Genomic DNA, 17948 nt, shown 5'->3' on the forward strand with positions numbered 1-17948 from the left:
AGTATGGGGCTCCAGCAGGTCCTCTAATATCTCTGGCCTCAGGTCTCCTTTCTATAAAGGAAGGACAATGACACCCCCCCCAGGATGGTGCAAGGATTAAGTATCACAGCCACATGGAGCCTGTCCACTTGCTAAACCCTCAGCGCACGCCCCTTTTTCATGATTCATGTCTTAAACTTCAAGTCTATGAAAATATTTGGGGTTCAAAATGCTAGCTGAGGATAGAATTGGCATGCCTTTCATCACTCTGACAGAATCTGAAAGAACAAAAAACGAATTGGTTCATATTCAAGACCAAAGGCAGCAAAATATTAGCCACACAGAACCCCAAGAGAGACTGAGTTATTTTGGATGGCTGAACTTCCTGAATAAATGGTGGCTTCCTTTTAAGAATCAAAACATGAAAGACAAACAAACCAAAAGAAGTACAAAACTATTTGGGATTTAAGAAAGAAATCTCTCCATTATATTTCAACCACTTGCCTGTTGCCTTAAGAATGTATTCTGAATATATTTTAGTTTTCCCGGAAGATGTTTCATCCTTGTTCTGGGCACACTGAGTAGTAACTTGCCGCTGTGATGATTGCATCAGTAGAATTGCCTGCTTTTACAAATGAGAAAGCTAAACCCAGAGAGGTTAAGTGACTTACCGAAGCCACACAGCTTAGCTAGAGACCATGCTGTGACCCGTCTCCTGACTCTTCACCATTCCATACCATATTTTAGGAGCACTGACCTTCATAAGACCACCTTGAAATTACCAGGAATGCTAGCAACCTGCAACCATATATTTTCTAAAGTATCTCTCAGAGCATTGGTTTACAGATTTTTCTCTCTCCCTACTTTGATATCCAAGAATTACCTCACTCAAGGGTGTGGGCACTTTGCTTTTAGGGCTCTTTATGCTCTTCATTCTAAAATGTCTTTGGGAACCAGGTTCCTCTGGTGGTCTTGGGAAGCAGGCAGTAACCAGCCCTGATGAGTGCAGCTGAAGCAGCCACCTAAGAGGTGCAACTGGAGAAGCACAGTGATAACACCCTCTTACCAAGGCCTTTCTGTCCATTTCAACTGTGAAGTTCCTAACAACAAGACCACCATGGCTTACAAAGCAGTCCTCAGCCCACCCAGGAATTAAGCAGAAATTAAAGGGACACACACACACACACACACACTCCCCAGCTGGGTGCCATGGATATTATCCATGGGCACTTCTCATAGGCCCACCATGGCCTTCTACAACAAGTACAACCACAACTCCAGAAACGTGAGGTCACCAACCAAAGAGCATCCACAGCAGGGGCTCCTACCTCCCCATCCAGGGTTTCCCCATTATCCAAGCAGGTGCTTTGAAAGTGCTTATCACAAAAACCCCAAAGACTAAGCATTTTTCTTTCTCTGTTTACCTGACACATTCATTTTGTAAAAATGAAGTAGTCAAAATCCAATGAAACAGCTCATTCCTGTGAGCCGCCTCAATCAAGGCAGTTTCTGGGTTATTACAAGGCAAACCCATAAACCCCACTGCCAGTACAGCAGGGGGCAGAAACGGAGACCTGGCCTCTCCAGGTGCACATACCCATCGATGTGAGGGAATGCCCCACCCCAGACCCGACACCCACCTCGGGTAAAAGGGGTCCCATTTTGTAAGGTTTGTTGCCCATCCTACCGTCTTCCGGTAATTTATTAGGAAAAAAAAAAAAAACCCTAAACTTTTGTCCAATATCTCCACTTTCCCAACTTTTCTGATTCGCTCTTTGCCCCAAAGCCGTTTTACCAAAACCATTCTCCCTGGAGAGCCTCGACCTTTGTCCCTTCGCATTTCAAATAATCATTCGGGCAACTGGGAAAAGTTGTGCCGCCTTCAAACATTTCCCCTTTCCTTTGCTCCCTGGAGGCCAGGAGCCAATCCAGCCTGCCAAGGTCACTTGCCCCAGAGACAGAAGTGCCCTGCCTCGAGCCGACCCACAGTCTCCGATCACCGCGTCAACACGTCTCGGAGGGAACGCACATCGCACCTGCTGGGCAGGTGTGTGCGAAGCGTCCGTGACTCGGCTCCGTGACGGTTGTCGTTCACACCTGCGCTCACAGCATCTCTCGGCGAACTCACGGCAAGGGAAAAGTGACCGAGAGCTTTTCCCATGCTGACGACGCAGCACGTCCACGTGCCGGATGACTTTGGCTGGTCCCCCAAGGTGGCCAACCCGTCCCTACCGGCCGGCTTTGCACACTTGGCGGGACTCCGGAGCGTCGTCCCTCCCGCCGGCGTCCCTGCGCGCAACAGGCGCGTCCCGCAGAGACGCCCGCGCTCGGTGTCGCTCTGTCCCCGCGGCGCCCGCGCCCTTACCTCGCTGATGATGGTGGAGTGGGCCTGTGCGTAGCGCCAGCCGCCGCGGCAGGGCACGAGGGGCGCCGAGCGATTGGGGAAGGCGGCGAGCGGGTCTGCGCAGCTGAGCGCGCCCGCGGCGGCGCTGGCGTTGGCGGCCTCCAGGAGGTAGCGCTGGCAGCTGCCGTCGCCGCGGCGCTCGGGAGGCGCGGGGCGGCGGGGCGCGGGCGCCGTGCGGTTCCACTCCTCCTCGGGGCTCCAGCCGCAGCGCTCGGCCAGCGCGGCGGCGCTCGGCCCGCGGCACCAGTAGTGGTCGGGCTGGCTGCCCAGGAAGACCACGCCGACGAAGAGGAAGGCGAAGGTGACGCCGGTCAGGCACAGCAGCAGGAACACGCGCCGCTGGAAGCGCCCGAACTCGCCGGCCCGCTGCAGCGCCTCGTCGAAGGAGGGCATGGTGCGCCCGCCGCCGCCGCGCGACCCTGCGAGCGCGTCCTGCCGCCCGCCGCCGGGCCTCCGAGTGACCCGCCGGCCCTGCTGGCGGCCGCTCTTTACCCCGCCGCCTCCCCCGCGCCACCCGCCTCACTCGCCTTGGCGCCGCGCCCGCGGCCGCCGCTCCTCCTGCTCCCCGCCGCCCCCGCCTCCCCGCCGCGGCGCCCTCCGCAGTCCCTGGCCGCGGGTCCCCGGAGGTGCTGCGGGTGGGAGCGTGGCGGGACCCGGGAGGCGACTCCTGGCTGCGAGCCACAGCCAGGGACCCGGCCCGGGACTGCGAGTGACCGGCGCAGCCTCAGGCCTGGCGCGCAGCTCCATTCGGTCCCTGCCAGCAGCCTGCTCTGCCATCCGCCCTGATCCGGGCTCCAGGGGAGGAAAGTTCCAGGGTCACCCAGCCACTCCCGGAGCTCCTCGGACTGGGTCTCCCCGAAGTGCCGAGAGTAGACTGTGGGGACTAAGGGCACGCGCGCCTGTGCGTGCGGACACCGCTCTGCGCACCTCCGGGCCAGGGCCGTGGGTTTCCACCGCAGGGCCGCACAGGCCTAGGCCTAGGCAGAACTAGAGCCATGCGGGATTAGATCTGGGCTGCATCTCAGAGACTGCGCGGTATAGTCAGCGGGTCAACGCAGAGGGTTAAGTGACTTGCGCAGAGTCCTGAACTTCAAGGTGAGAGGGACCACCTCAAGGCCAGGCCCCTGCGGATTTCCTTGACTTGGGCCTTCCGACCTACAGCCACCTGAAACTCTGGAAAAGGGCGTTGGTTGGTTGATCTGAATCCGTGTTTTCAACTTTTGTATAAGATCACAAAAGATTTCGCAGAGTCCTGTCGGATCCCAGTTTGGGCCTCTGCTTTCGCCCGGGCTGTGGGTCTTCACTGGGACACCTGGAGCTGCCAGCTTTGGTTAGGGAGACTACTGGGCACTGCGGACCAAGCACTTCATGCATGCCCCAACCTCCTGCCTTTCTGTGCATGTTCTAAGGATTCCCCCAACTCCATTTTGTCACCCCGCACACCCAAAGCTATCCTCCCTATCCCTGCCTTTACCTCGATTTTTATCAAGATTTCTAGAAGCCAAGAGGACACAGGCTTATTTATCTTTCCCCTTCCCTTCCATTCCAGCGGCCTCATCCCCTTGCCAGCTTGTGACCTTGGGCAGTTTAATTGGGTAGCCCCAGTTGCCCCAGTTGTCTGTCAAATGAGGCTAAGAATCTACCTCCCTCATAGGGAGGCTATGAGGGCTGAATAGATCTAAAACGCCCACACATTGTGCACTTTATAAGCGTTAGCTCTTAACTACTGTTGTTCTTTGCTGCCAAGTTAACATTGGCCTCGTGGGGTTGACTCAAGGATTACAGATAACTGTGCGGATAAAACACCTGGTGGTGCGCGTGGCACAGGCATGCGCACCTTGACTAATGTTTTATGTGTGCTCTGACCACAGAAGCTGCAACTTACTCAGCAGTGACTTCTGGCCAGTGAGTCTCATGCTCCAGGATCTGGCTCTTTACTGCCTGCTAGATCACCAACTCAACCTGTCCTCCCCAACCTAGCTCCCCCACTGGCTTCCTTTTGGTGTAGTATGTCTCTCCTGGCCCCAGACTCAGGATCTCAGTATCATCCCAACACCTGCAGGTCACAGGTCTTTACTCTGATTTGGGGTGGTGGGAATCCAGCCCCTCCAACACAAGCACATCCCCCATCTCATCTCCAACGCCTTTCCCACCACCCGACATCTGCATGCTTTTTATTCGTTTATCTATAGTCTTACTTATCCATCTTGTTCATCGTATCTGGGTGCCTCTACTACGCTCATGTTCCATGAGGGCAGAAAGGTTTCCGCTTGGTTCATTTCTGCACTGCTATCACCTAGAGCAGCGCCCAGTGCGCAGCAGGTGCTCCCTCATTGCTTGGGAGTAAATGACTCGTGTCTCTTCTTTCATGCATAGTCATCATTTCTCCTTAGCCCTTAGGGCCTCCCAGCAGGGGCTGCCCTGGGCGCCCCTCAGGGCTCCTCCCTGCACTCAGGATCCTTTGTCCACTGGTCTACTTAAAGGCACTCACCGTACTTTGCAAATTGAATTCTCACTCTCACTCTCTCTTTCAAAGTCCTGACCTATGTCCCTCATCAAATTCCCTCACAGCCAAACAGAACTACTTGCTAATCCTCAAATCCTTCTTGAATTTTCCTAATTCTAGACCTGTGTACATGAAGTTCTCTCTTCTGGTAATTTCATCCTCCTATCCCTCCCTGCTCACTGTCCAGCAAGGCATGCTTCCGATGTCAGCACCAGCTCTGAGAAGCCTTCCCTAACCACCCTGTTACTAACTGATCTTCCACCATGTTCCCAGAATGCCAGGGAAACTATTTGGAGAATTCTCTACTTTGTCTTCGTATTGTGGTGGCCAGGGAACTTTTACTTTAATCACCTTTTAAAAATGAAGGAATCTGACCTTGTGGACAAATAGGTCCTGTGTATGTTTGCTAGGTGTGCAGATATCGGTGCCAGATCCCCTGAATTCAAATCCCTCCTCCTCCTCCTCATTGCAAGTGACATTGGCAAGTTCTTTAGCCCTCTTCTATAATTTTGAATGACACTTTATCACTTTTAATGTAAATCGAGCAATCCTTGAAACATAAATGCTGTATGAAACACCTATTTAAAAAGAGAGCAATAAAAGATCCAACCTCCCCAGAACTAGCAAACGTCATCTTATTATGTCTGTTTTAGATGTACTATTACAAAGATGTACTATTACTAACACATCACGGACACAGTTGGAATGCCCTTCTGTTACGGTTTGGATATTAGGTGTCCCCCCAAAGCCCATGTGTGAGACAATACAAGAAGGCTTAGAGGTGAAAGGATTGGGTTGTGAAAGCCTTAACCTAGTCAGTGTGCTAAGCCACTGATAGGGATTAACTGAGTGGCGACTGTAGGCAAGTGGGGTGTGGCTGGAGGAGGTGGGTCACAGGGGCCTGCCTTTGGGGTGTGTATTTCTTCTTTGTTGAGTGGAGCTCTGTCTCTGTGCCTCTTGGTGCCATATTCTGAGCCACGTTCCTCCACCCCACTCTTCTGCCATAACGTTCTGTCTCAGCTTGAGCCCCCAAGAATGGACGGAGACCTCTGAAACCATGAGCCTCCAAATAAACTTTTACTTCTCTTGTCAGAAATCTCGTCAGGTCTTTTGGTCACAGCAGCAAAAAAAGCTGACTAAAACACCTTCCTACCTGTTATGGTTTGGATGTGACGTGTCCCCCTAATGCTCGTATGTGAGACGTGCAAGAAGGTTCAGAGGAGAAACGAGTGCGTTGTAGCGGCCTTAACCCAGTCGGTGAATGAACTGCGTGGTAACTGAAGTGGTGGGGTGTGGCTGGAGGAGGTGGGGTTGGGGTGTGGCTTTGGGTGTATATTTGTACCCGCAGAGTGCAGTCTGTCTGCTTCCTGGTCACTATGTGAGCTGCTTCCCTCTGCCACACTCTTCTGCCAAGTCGTTCCTGCCTTACCTGGAGCCCCAAGGAATGGAGGCTGCTGTCTATGGACTGAGACCTCCGAAACTGGAAGCCCTCAGATAAACTCTTCTTCCTCTACAGCTGTGCTGGTCGGGTCACTTGGTCACAGCCGTGGAGAGCTGACTAAAACACTGCGCCTCCAGATCCTGCCCGCGCCCACCCACCTCCTCTTCTCTTACCCCTCCTCAGCTGCCACGGGGCCTTTCCTTTAGGAAGTGGACCCAGAGAGTGGGCTTAGGCCATGGGGTGGCCAACGCTGGGGCCTCAGGGCACCCAAAGGCCCTGGGCTTCTCCTGCTCGGGGGTCACTGGTGCCACAACTCCACCACTCTCCTCATCTGGTTCCAGTCTCCTGACATGCAGGAGTGGCACGCGGACAGGAGATAGCTGCAGGTTTTACGTCGGTGGCACCACACTCTGCGTGTGTGTCCGTCACTTCTGTTTTTCACTCCACGGGGTATTTTTGAAACTCAGTCTTGGTCGTAGGGAGCTAGCCCACCTCCTCTGACTGCCACATGTCATTCTGTTGGAGGGCCAGGACACAACATGTCCATTCTTCCTCCAGGGGCATTTAGCTGGCTTTAATTGTTCTCAGTCACAAATGTGCTGCTTACCTCTCACTATGATCGTGCCTGTTCCCTGTGTGTTTGTGCAAGAATCAACCTGAGGCAAATACCTGGAAGATCAGCTGGCCTGTCCAGTCCACGTGTCTCAGGCTTTGCAGACACTGCAAGCTGCTTTGCAGAGAGGTGGCCTGATTTGCACCCCACCAGCAATTGTCCATGTCTGAGCCCTTGCTTGTCCTAGACTCAGGCATCTAGCATATTCTGTGGGTGTAAAGAGCAGTCTCCCTTTTACACATCCCTCTTTGTTCCCCAGGTTGATGTATCTTATACACTTATCCGTCAGTGATCCGTCAGTGTCTGTGAGTTCCTCCTCTGATCATCTGCTCGTCTACTCTGTTATCTGTGGGGCGGGGACTGAATCGGGGCAGTTATTGTGTCTTTGTGTATTCCGCTCCTCGACAGCTGGACAGCTGTGTATGTATTCTCCTCTCAGTCTTCCGCTTCACTGTCTAAGGTCTTGGGAACTACAAAATGTTAAATTCTGAAGTAGTGAAATGTATCTGTCTCCTTCATAGCTCCTGCCTTTTCAGTCTTGCTAAAAATCACTCTTGACTGAGATTCTTAAAACATTCTTTTTTTTATTCCTTTTAAGTTATATTTTTCAAATTGAATTTTGACATCTCTGAAGTTAATTTTGTGCAGACTATGATGGGATATAGTTTTACTTTTTCTTCCATATGGGCCGCCATCTAGCTAAACAGCCCTTAACTGAAGAATCCATGCTTTCCCCTAGATTTACAGTACTGCCACTCTCTTAGATGGGGTTCCTACATGTGCTGGAACCTGATCCCACCCCTTCAGTTGGTCCTACTGTTGTCTGCCCATCTCCACACTGATATTCACTGTCCACACTGCGTTGCTCCAATAGGCCCTGACATCTGGTAGGACAAATCCCACCAGCGTCTACCCTTTCCTCAATTCTTTCCAAAATAGCGTTGGACCCGTTTTCTTCCATAGAAATCTTACATTGTACTAAATTCCACACAAATTTGGCTGGGATTTGGATTTAAAACCATGTATGCATTTTATTTCTCCCATAATTTTGCTGAGGTTTTGAGATGAAAACCAAATCAAACTCATCTTCGTATCTTCAAAACACTGCTCACTGTTCTGTTTCTGCACTGACCAGTATGGTACCCATCAGTCCCATGTAGGTATTTAAACTCACATCAATTCCGTAAAATGACAAGCTCTTTTCTTCTTCAGCCATATCTCTAGTGCCTAGTAGCCACAGGAGCCTAGTGGCTAACACATGGACTACAGATAAAGAACATTTCCATCACCACGGGAAGTTCTGGTGCCCTGCACTGACCTAGATACGGTGATCAAGACATGTTGGTTGAAGCATGGAGGTTCCTCAAAAAAAAAAGTGGAAAACAGAATCACAATGTGATCCAGCTGTCCCAATACAGGGTATGTGCCCACGGGAAATGAAATCATATCCAAGAGACACCACTCCCATGTTGAGTGCAGTCCTATTCCTGAGAACCAGGTTGCAGAATCGACTAAGGTATCCATTTATGGAGGTATGGATAAAGAAAGTGTGGTACATAGACAAGACAGACTATTATTCAGTCAGAAAAAATGAAATCCTGCTACATGCAGCTTCTTGGTTGGAACTAGAGGACATCATGGTAAGTGAAATAAGCTAGACACAGAGGCACAAATAGCACATGTTCTCATTTGTGAAAACTGAAAAACATTTATCTCATCAATGAAGAGGGTGGAATAGTGGTCTCTAGAGTGGGGGAGAGAGAGGTTAGATAATAGGCTCCAAAACTCAGTTTCATAGGAGTAATTAGTTAGGGTGCCATAGAAGGACCCAACGATTTAGGATGTATTTCAAAATAATGAGCAGAGTCCAAAGGCTCCCAGCACCAAGAAATGATGTGTTTAAGGAGTTGGAAGCATTAATTACCCTGAGTGGTTCATTACAGATTGCATGTTGAATTAGTTACTGTAGATATGTACAATTATTATGTGTTAATTTAAAAGAAAGTAAAATAAATTGATTGAATAGGAAGAGTAAGAATCAATTGCCCCAGAATCTTTTGCAAATGTACAGACAGTGACTCTTTTCAAAGGTAATTGTTAGCTTACTCATCTGAAATTTTATAGCTGATATTTTTATTGCATTTAGGACTGGATAGACCAGGCACTAGGGTATATTCACCATAGTTACTGAAGTCAGTCATTAAAATGGCATTTGTGCTGCTTGGACAGAATAAAGCACAAAAAAAGATTATTTTGGAATTCTATAATAAACTTTAAAATGAAAAGTTTTTTCCAAAGATGCTTTGGAAAAAAAAATTGGCAAGTGAATTGGTACATGTGCTCAAGTCTAAGAAACAAAATGAGGAGTAAATTTTTTCTTTTTTTAACAAGTGGATAAGCACGTTTTAAAGACTGTCATTCTTTCCTTATTTGGCTTGGAGTAGCTTTCACTTTAGCACATTAATGTAGTGGGAACCACTGAGCTTTCATTATTCCGTGGCCTGTAATTCGACTGTACCATTTATTTAAATTCCCTAGCATTCATAATTATTTTTTACTAGCCAACTGGTCCCAGTTGCATCCCTAGAAGAAAATTTCTGTTTGGGGGAAAAAACAGCAGACATTTCATTCTTTAAAAATAAATGCTGTCTATACTTGAAGCATCTAAGATCTAAGACTTAAAATCATCTTTGGAGAAAGTGGTGATCAGGAAAGAACACTAAATAGGACTAAATATGGCAGAGTTGGATCACAACAAAGTGGAAAACTTATCTAAGCATAAGACATTTCTAGAATTCATATTTATTCTATCAAAGCCTCTACTGGGGCAAGCCTTTACTTTCCGTTTCAATGGGAGTGGGTTTTGTGCTACTGTGAGACCTACAAGATGAAACACAGGTGACTCTGGGAATCATGTTTGTCAAGATTCCTGCTTTGGCAAGAATGGGAAGCAGGTTTCCTCCCATGTCCCACCCTGGTGTTGGTAGGAGTTATGCAGAACACAGTTTTGAGGATAACTTTGAAATGGGGTGGAAAACCAGCCATGGTTGATTAGGGATGTCTACCCCTAGGAGAGGAGAGGGGAGCCACAGAATTCACATGGAAGAAGGGTCGCCCTCTCTCTGCTGGTCTCGACCAGCCTGGGAAGAGACAGACGCCACAGTCAGTCAGTTGCCATGACTCTTCAGGCCTTTAGTTCCTTCATAAGCATTATGGAGCATCCCCGCTAATGAGAGGAACTTTTCTCATGGAAATTAAAATTCCAGCTTCTAGAGAAATTATCTTAGGGCCTGGGTTGTGGCTCATGGTAGAATGCTCACCTAGCTCAGCCCCACATAAAAATAAAATAAAGGTATTGTGTCCACCTGCACCTAAAACAAAATTTTTTTTTTTTTTTAATAAATTATCTTAGAATTTTCCACTTGTGTGCAGACACGTTCATTCTAGAGTGGCAGAGACGGGTTAGAACATGTGATCACTTTTAATTTGGGAGGAACACTAACTTGATTTGCAGACATTTCAAGATAGGTGGGTGGCAGCAAGTCACTCAGCTGGTGAGGGAGCTCTTAGTAGTTTCTTCTTCATAAAAATCAGGCTGTAAGAGCTACAGCTCACTTGGGCTATGGTAACTTATATTACTTTGGAGATTTGTGGAGGACTTGGTGAAGAGGCCATTGTGCTTCTAACTAAAATTCAGCTCAAGAAACAGCCCAGAAGTTTCTTCTGATGGACTTCATTCTAGATGAAAACATCTTTCAGTGAGCTGCCTTCATAGTTGACATTCCCTGGGAGGAGCCTTCAAGAGCTAAAGTTTCTAAATCTCAGCATCATCATCTGTAAATCACAGAAATGTCACCTTCAAATGGGAGAAGGCCATCTCAGGAAAGCTGCAGGCCTCCATTAAAATCCGCTTTGAATCTCTAACTCATTGAACTTAGAAGATGATGAATAATGCATCTGCTGAAAATCACGCTTTGGAGGTACTGAGCTTGGACCGATGCCCCCAAATTCTGCAGAAGGCCACACAGGTCCCATGTGCTTCAGTGCTTCTCAGCCTGTGTGTGGGGCGAAGACATGCCTACCTGTCTGCCCACTCTGTTGCAGACCAGGATGTGGTCTTCCTGGGCAGGAGCAGGGTCTAGGTCATGCAGGCCTGAGGGGCATTCACAGCACTGAGCTGCTCTGTAGCTCATTCAAGGAGCTCTGGACACCGTGACATGCCTGGGTATCCTGGTGATGAAGGACTGGCATGAGTTTCTAAATGCTTGCTCCCAACTTTGACACTTATGTGAGTGCAGACAGGGACACCAATTCACAGACCAACTCTAGCAGTTCATTCTCTACCATCTCTCTCTCTGTGAAATAACAAGTACATTCTCCATAGAAACTATTTATTGTATCTCAAGCACAAGTGGGTGCTGTGACAATATAGCCACTCAACAAGTACTTGTGGAACAAATCACACTTCCAGGTCTGCACATGCGTGAAAGGGGCCTGGAGAAAGCTTAGCAGTGTTGGCGCTTGTGATGTCCAGAAAACATAGCACAGTGATTTTTATTTTTACTCATCCATTTAATTTTTTTCCTGCCATCTATCTGCTTCAATATTATTATCTAGCACGTCTCTGCTCCAGGCAGTGTCTCATGAGGGCACACGTGCAACCTTCCATATAGTAACTCCTGTAATCTTGCAGTAACCCTTTGAGGTGGGTGCCATTCTTGTCTTCATCTTAAAGATGAGGAACTGAAGTTAAGAGAAGCTCAAGAACAACTCAACATCCCTTAGTTAATGAGTAGCACTGAGTAACATTACTGTTTAAGTAATAATACTAGTGAAAATTTACCTCCCCCACCAACATGCCTGCTATACTTGCTGTATTAGTCCATTTTCTGTTTCTATAACAAAATGCTCATGGCTAAGTAATTTATACACTAAAGAGGTTTCTTTCTTCTCTATTTCTTCTTTTTCTTTTTTCTTTCTTTCCTTTTCTTTCTTTTTCTTTTTTTAAATTTTTTTGTGGTGCTAGGCTAAAGAGTTTCTTTAGCTCATGTTTTTGGAGACCAAAGGTCCAAAATCATATGCCCCCATCAGTTCAGCCTCTGGTGAGGGCCTTCTGCCTGCTCATAACTTGAAGGATGGCATCATGGCTGAAGTGCATGCAAGTAGAGACACACCACGTGGTGAGAGAGGAAGCAGGAGGAATTTAAGACCTGGGTTTGCTTTTTAACAATAGCTCTCCTGAGAACCAAGGAACTCCGGAGACCTGCTCTTCCCCACCCAGGGCAGTACTCTCATGACCGAGTGACCCAGCACTAGCTCCCACCTCCTACACGTTCCACCACACTGGGAACCAAGCTTCCAGCACTTGAAGCTTTGGGACACACTTAAACCACACCCCAGTCCTAGACCACCCAGCCTGAGGGAAGAGCCCCACGTGGAACCTTCAGCTCAGATGCTGAAGGGCCAGTCCTGCCCTTCTGGAGCTCAGAGCCTTGGGTCTCAAGGGAGCGAAGCAGGGATGTGAGTCTTGTGGGAGGCATTGTGGTGCTCCATGAGAGACACCAGTGCCAGCTGTCCACAGCCAGGCTGTGGGATGCCAGCAGAGGCTTCTTCCTGGGACCAGTCCTGGATGCAGCCTCAGGGGAGGCTCCCGTTCCCTGGCTGCTGCTCTGGTTCTCCCTGGTTCTCCAGCCTTCCCGTGGCCTCTGTGAACTACTTCCCCTTATTTTCCAAGTACATCTCTTTTTTCATCCAGTGTTGCTGCTATCAACTAAATTGTACCCCCCTAAAATTCACGTGTTGAAGCCCTACTCCCCAGTGCCAGGGCATTTGGAAACGAGGACTTCAGGAGCTGGTCAGGGGAGCACCGGGTTGCGAGGGTGGGGCCCTCAGGATGGGATTGGTGTCCTTCCTGGGAGGACATCTGCACTCTCTCTCCCATGTGGTCACAGGAAGAAGGCAGCTGTGCCAGTCAGGAAGGGAGTCCTCAGACCACCATGCTGCTACCTGATCTAGGACTTCTAGCCTCCAGGACAGTGAGAAACAGATACCTTGATCAGCACCGCCGCCCCTGTGTGGAATTCCAGTATGGCAGCCAAACAGACAGTGGGGTCCATTTGTTTCCCTTTGGAAGACTAAGTGACCAAAAAGAAACTGAAGAAAGTGATCCAGCATCCAATTTCAATGGTGTAACAGCTTGTGAATGTTATTTATTAGCACTCTGAAAAGAAATACCTTCAAAACTGGAAACAGTGATATCGTTAGTAGAAAACAAAATGTTTCTCCTTTTTATCAGTCACAGAAGAAAAGAGGTGAGGTTTATAACAATTTGGAAACCCGAGTCTGTCCAGATTGCAAAGCGATGCGGAGCCTTGTCTCTGACTCTGCAGGTCACTGAATGCCATGGTGTGGCTGCTGTCTCCTGAGAGGACCCATCTTCCATCTTCCAGCCACAGAGCTCCACCGTGTCTGACCCAGTGACACGCGGCCCGGAGCGCTGGGCTGGAGAGGGCTCGTGCTCTTTTCTAGGACTGGTCTTCTGACACAGCCATAGCAGGCAGACTTACTAACAACACCCTGCGATTTCCATGTCAACGCTTTGTGGAACATGCCAACGGGGCACTTGCAACAAACTGCAATTAAAGCCATCATTCCACTTGCTGGTGGCTTCCCTTTTGGAAGTAACCAATTGTTTTAATTGTAGGTGATTTCTTCCCCATCTATATTGAAGTCAAGGCATAATCTCTAGTTCTGGTATAAACCAAGAAATAATTGCTTCCTCCAAATGCGATAAAATTAAAATCATCAGAGCATTTCCTGGGTGTACAGTTCAGTGAGTTCAAGTCCTCTGTTTCTTTAAATACAAAGACAAAAGGTACAAGTTACACTGACCCAGGTCATTTTTTTAGACAGTGAGTGCATACCGAATATCCAACGATCTTGAGTGACAGCAGGGGAAGGCCATGTCTGAGACACCACTGTAAACGAAGAGGAGGCCAGGAGAGAAGACATGTGCATGAGAAACTAGTCTGAGCAGCAAGACGGGAAGACAGGGTAAGTTCTTTTCTAGTTTTCGTATTAGGATGCGCCAGGCAACACCTGATCTCAAATCTACAGTGAAGTAAAAAGTATGTGGGACATGCTTACTTTTCCTAAAAAGAGATTAGAGAACCTTGTTTTGTTCATTTCTACCTCTGCCAATTCACAGCCCATTGAGATGTGAGTTTCTCTCACTTCTTGTGTAAAAGTCCAGTCACATTCTCAGTTCAACCAGAGCACTAGGCAGTATCCAGGTTCCTGGTCACATCTGAGAACAAGTCATGTTCTTGACAGATTTTCTCAGAAACCAGGGGCTTTCCACCTGAGCTAAGGGCAGGATGACTTCCATTCAATCATTTGACACCAATGTCTGCCCAGGTTTTATTTCGTTTCCTTCTCACATCTGTGTCAGGCAGCTTTCTGATACTGTAACAAAAAATACCTGGGATAATCATCAAGAGGAAAGGTCTATTCTGGCTCATGGTTTTAGAATGTCAGTCTGTAGTCATTGCTTTTGGGCCTCTGGTGAAACAGCACATCATGGTGGGTACTCCATGACCTAAAACTTCCCACTAGGCCACAACTCTTAAAGGTTCTGCCACCTTTGTAAAGAAGTGCTGGGGACCAAGCTTTAAATACATGTGACATTCCAAATTGAAAGAACAGCACCGACCTCCAGCTCAACTTCCCTGACCTTCACGGCCTGAGGCTCTGTCCCCGGGATCTGGCCATGTGCTTCACGCGCTGCATCCCTGCTAACAAGTGCCTGGGAGCTTAGCGTCCTTTGCCCAAAGGTCACACGGGTGTAAGTGGTTCCTAAGCAGCTCGGCTTGGCTCCCTTCTCCCGACCCCAGGCCCCTGGGGGTACCACATTCAAGCTACCTTCCATTTTTCTTTCATCTTTTCCCATGACTTCAACGTGAGTACAATTTTTTTTTTCTTTTTCACTTAAGCTCCATCTTTTCACTTTTTGTTTTTAAATAAAGCCCTTCCATGCTTTCAATGATGACCTCAATGTAATACCTTTGGCACAGAGGTATCATAGGATTTCTTGTTTAACCTCCCAAATTTAGAAAGTATGTTATCTAATTTATTTAATTTACAATCGAATAATGCAGGGCCTCAAAGTTAAGGGACTCAACTGAAGTGATTTCACTCAGTTTATGGCAACAGTGGACTCAGGTTCACAGAGTGTTAAAAATAGACTGACTCTGGGGAAGTCCTAAAACAATTCATTTTACACCTTATTCTTTTGGTTACAAATATAGTGTATTCTACAAAGTCTTTAAATGTCAAGGACAAAATTAATTTGCGTGAATGTAAAACCTACTCGAACTTCACATGAATTAACATTGTTCATGAAATGTTTTAATGGTTTTGCTTTTGTTGCAAAACTAAACATTTGTAGCATTTGTAGCACTTGGAAAATAAAATGGTCTAGTAAATTCAAGGCATTATACTTGCTTAGGAAAAAATGAAGATAGCTTGTCAAATCCAAATAAACTCTCCACCAACATGGTTGTGCCAACATCAATTTCTTGGTCTTGACAGTGCACCATGGTTACGTAAGATGTGATCATGGGGAGGCTGGTAAAGGATTCGTGGAAACTCTGTGCTATTTTTACAGTTTCTTGTGAGTCAAACTATTTCAAAATAAAAAGTTAAAGAACAATTTTAAAGTAATGGTATATTGCGAGGGCAGTTAGCCCCAAATGACTACACCTTTGAGTTCTTCCTTTGGAGGACATGACAATCCCAAAGAACACTGGATTCAGCTCCACCTCCCTGATCCTGCCCATCCTTACCCTTACTGCCCTCGGGGCCGTGGGAGTGTGAGGCTGGCCCGAGAGGCAGGGCTTCTGGAAGCACTGCTGCTGTACTCCAGCAGTCAGCTCACAAGTGCACAGGGAGCCCGACCTATTTGTAAACTGGGGCAGTCTGTGTGCTCCCTGTCATGAGCGTGACCTTGGGGTTAATCCAGAGCACAAGCGAAATTAGAGCCATAGACTATGAATTTCTTCTGCTTTAAATAAGCACTTGTCTTTAAATGGGCCAAGAAAGAGGTCTCACCAACATGGCCATCAAGTCTTGTAGGAAGGTTCTAATTGAAAAACGGAAGTCTTTGTGCTTCTTTTCCTCTCTTGCTACTACAGTCGTTGGTGTTAGTGATCTTACTCGAGAAGGCTTGCTGTCTTTGCTTAATAAATACAACCACACGTGCGAGGTAGGACTCGTCTATGCACATCCCACGACCCATGCGGAAGCTGTCTGCAGCTAACAGGCTGGCCTCCTGGGCATTGCCAGTCCCACACAGACAGCACTTCCACGAGAACTGCCCGCCCCAGCTCCTCTCCTGCAGGAAGACCTGTCTCTTGCAGTTTTCTCAGACCCAAGCATTTCTGGGAATCCCCAGGGGCTGACTTTTGTGTGCACCCCCAATACCATTTTGACGGTTTTCTGGAGGATTTTTGTTTTTTGTTTTTCACCTTTCCAGAAATCTCTCTGACAATGGTGGGTGGGGTGTCTGTGTGACCTGTGGAACTACATCTTACTCCTGGATTATGTTCTCAAGGCAAAGCCTCAGGAGGAAGCAGTACCTGGTCAAAAGTTGGACTTGAAATTCTTTTTGGCTGCCCGGAATGAGAACAGGTTCTGTTTCTCTGGTCGGAGACCCAATGAAGCAGTCAGCTTGGGATGCCGGATGGTCTTGCTGGAAAGGACAGAACGTCAGACTGGGAGTATCAGAAACAGCAGATTCCTGTCTACTGGCCACACCCAGCAGGGGCCTCTGTCCGCTGGCCGGGAGTCGGAGAGACCAGCGCTGCTTCCCCTCCACTTAGTGCACGTCTCCACACTCCCGCCTCCAGCTTACCCTCAGGTTTGTCCACATCACGCACACTTAGAGGTCATTTTCCCGTAGGTGTCCTGGGCTCCAGCGAGACCAGGAGACACCCTGGCACCTGTGGGTGCCCTGCATGTTCTGTGTGCCTAGAGCACAGAGACAAATGACTGTGGTCCCTTATTTGATCGGCTGGTGTACATTTGAGTTTCATCTGCAGACTAGTCACAGCCCTCTGTCACATGCTAACATTGACCTTGACCCCAGAGGTCTTACATAACCATCCCCATGATAAGTTCCCTTTATCAGTCAAGTGCCCACATCACCGCCGCCAAGCTCATGCCAATACCCACTTTTAAATTTATGCTTACTCCCTCTCTCAGGTCCAAAAGTCTCCCCCTTGTCACTATTTTCTGCTTACACCACATCTAGCATATACGTGCTCATTCACATCCAGGGTCATCTCCAATCCTTATCCATATGGAGCCCAGGAGACGTGGGAAAAAGACCTTCACCTTTCATATCAGCTGACCAGCTAGCTATTGCCCACAGTCATCCTGGATGCTCTGTGCTGCCCCGGAATCCCACCTGTTGCTGACTGCCATGAGTCTTACTGCTATGTGTCACTCACCCACTTTCAGGCTTCATTTCCCCTTTGGTCGTTAGTAAAATGAGGATAAACAGCAGAATCCACTCCATAGGATTATAGAGAAAAATAAATGACGTGCTCTACATTGATTTCTCAGGCAGAATCAGACCAAAACAAAAAGGAGTTCAACTGCTGTTAACTGATTTTTTTATTTTTCAAAATGCTTAGTGACTTCTGGGTCCCCCTCAGGGCCACCTTCCTCCTGATGTTTTCCTAAACTCCTCCTGCTTCTCTCTACTCCCGAGTGTTTGTGCCAGTGTTTGGCCCCCGAGCGCTCATGTCATTCCTCCTAGCAGGTCCCGCTCTTCCCTCCCACGTCACATGTTATTATTGCCGTCTTCCTCTCCAAATGGTGACAGGACTGCATTGTGCATTTCCCCAGGGTGCAAGGTGCCCAGTGCAGGGCTGGGCATGTGGCTACAGGGAACACAGACTATCTTTCATTCTCCGAATCATTTTGACTCCTTTGCTTATCAGTT

At 48.1% G+C, this 17948-nt stretch overlaps 1 protein-coding gene and 1 long non-coding RNA gene across 2 annotated transcripts in view; both read right to left on the reverse strand.

The window, feature by feature from the left end:
• SLC22A3 (solute carrier family 22 member 3) overlaps window positions 1-5521 on the reverse strand; it is a 91908-nt gene extending 86387 nt beyond the window's left edge. The window contains exon 1 of the mRNA XM_079146593.1: window positions 2345-5521. Coding sequence (XP_079002719.1) covers window positions 2345-2776 — 432 coding nt within the window. The 5' untranslated portion in view covers window positions 2777-5521. The remainder of the gene's footprint in view (window positions 1-2344) is intronic.
• A 7576-nt stretch (window positions 5522-13097) lies between these two features.
• Window positions 13098-17416, reverse strand: LOC306665248. The gene is made up of 3 exons (XR_013764952.1): window positions 16579-17416; window positions 15446-15624; window positions 13098-13920 (listed from the first exon to the last, which is right to left on the reverse strand). It is a non-coding gene; the product is annotated as an uncharacterized lncRNA (long non-coding RNA).
• Window positions 17417-17948: the final 532 nt, after the last annotated feature.

Source organism: Sciurus vulgaris, assembly GCF_902686455.1.
Source record: "Sciurus vulgaris genome assembly, chromosome: 7".
Taxonomy (NCBI): Eukaryota; Metazoa; Chordata; class Mammalia; order Rodentia; family Sciuridae; genus Sciurus; species Sciurus vulgaris.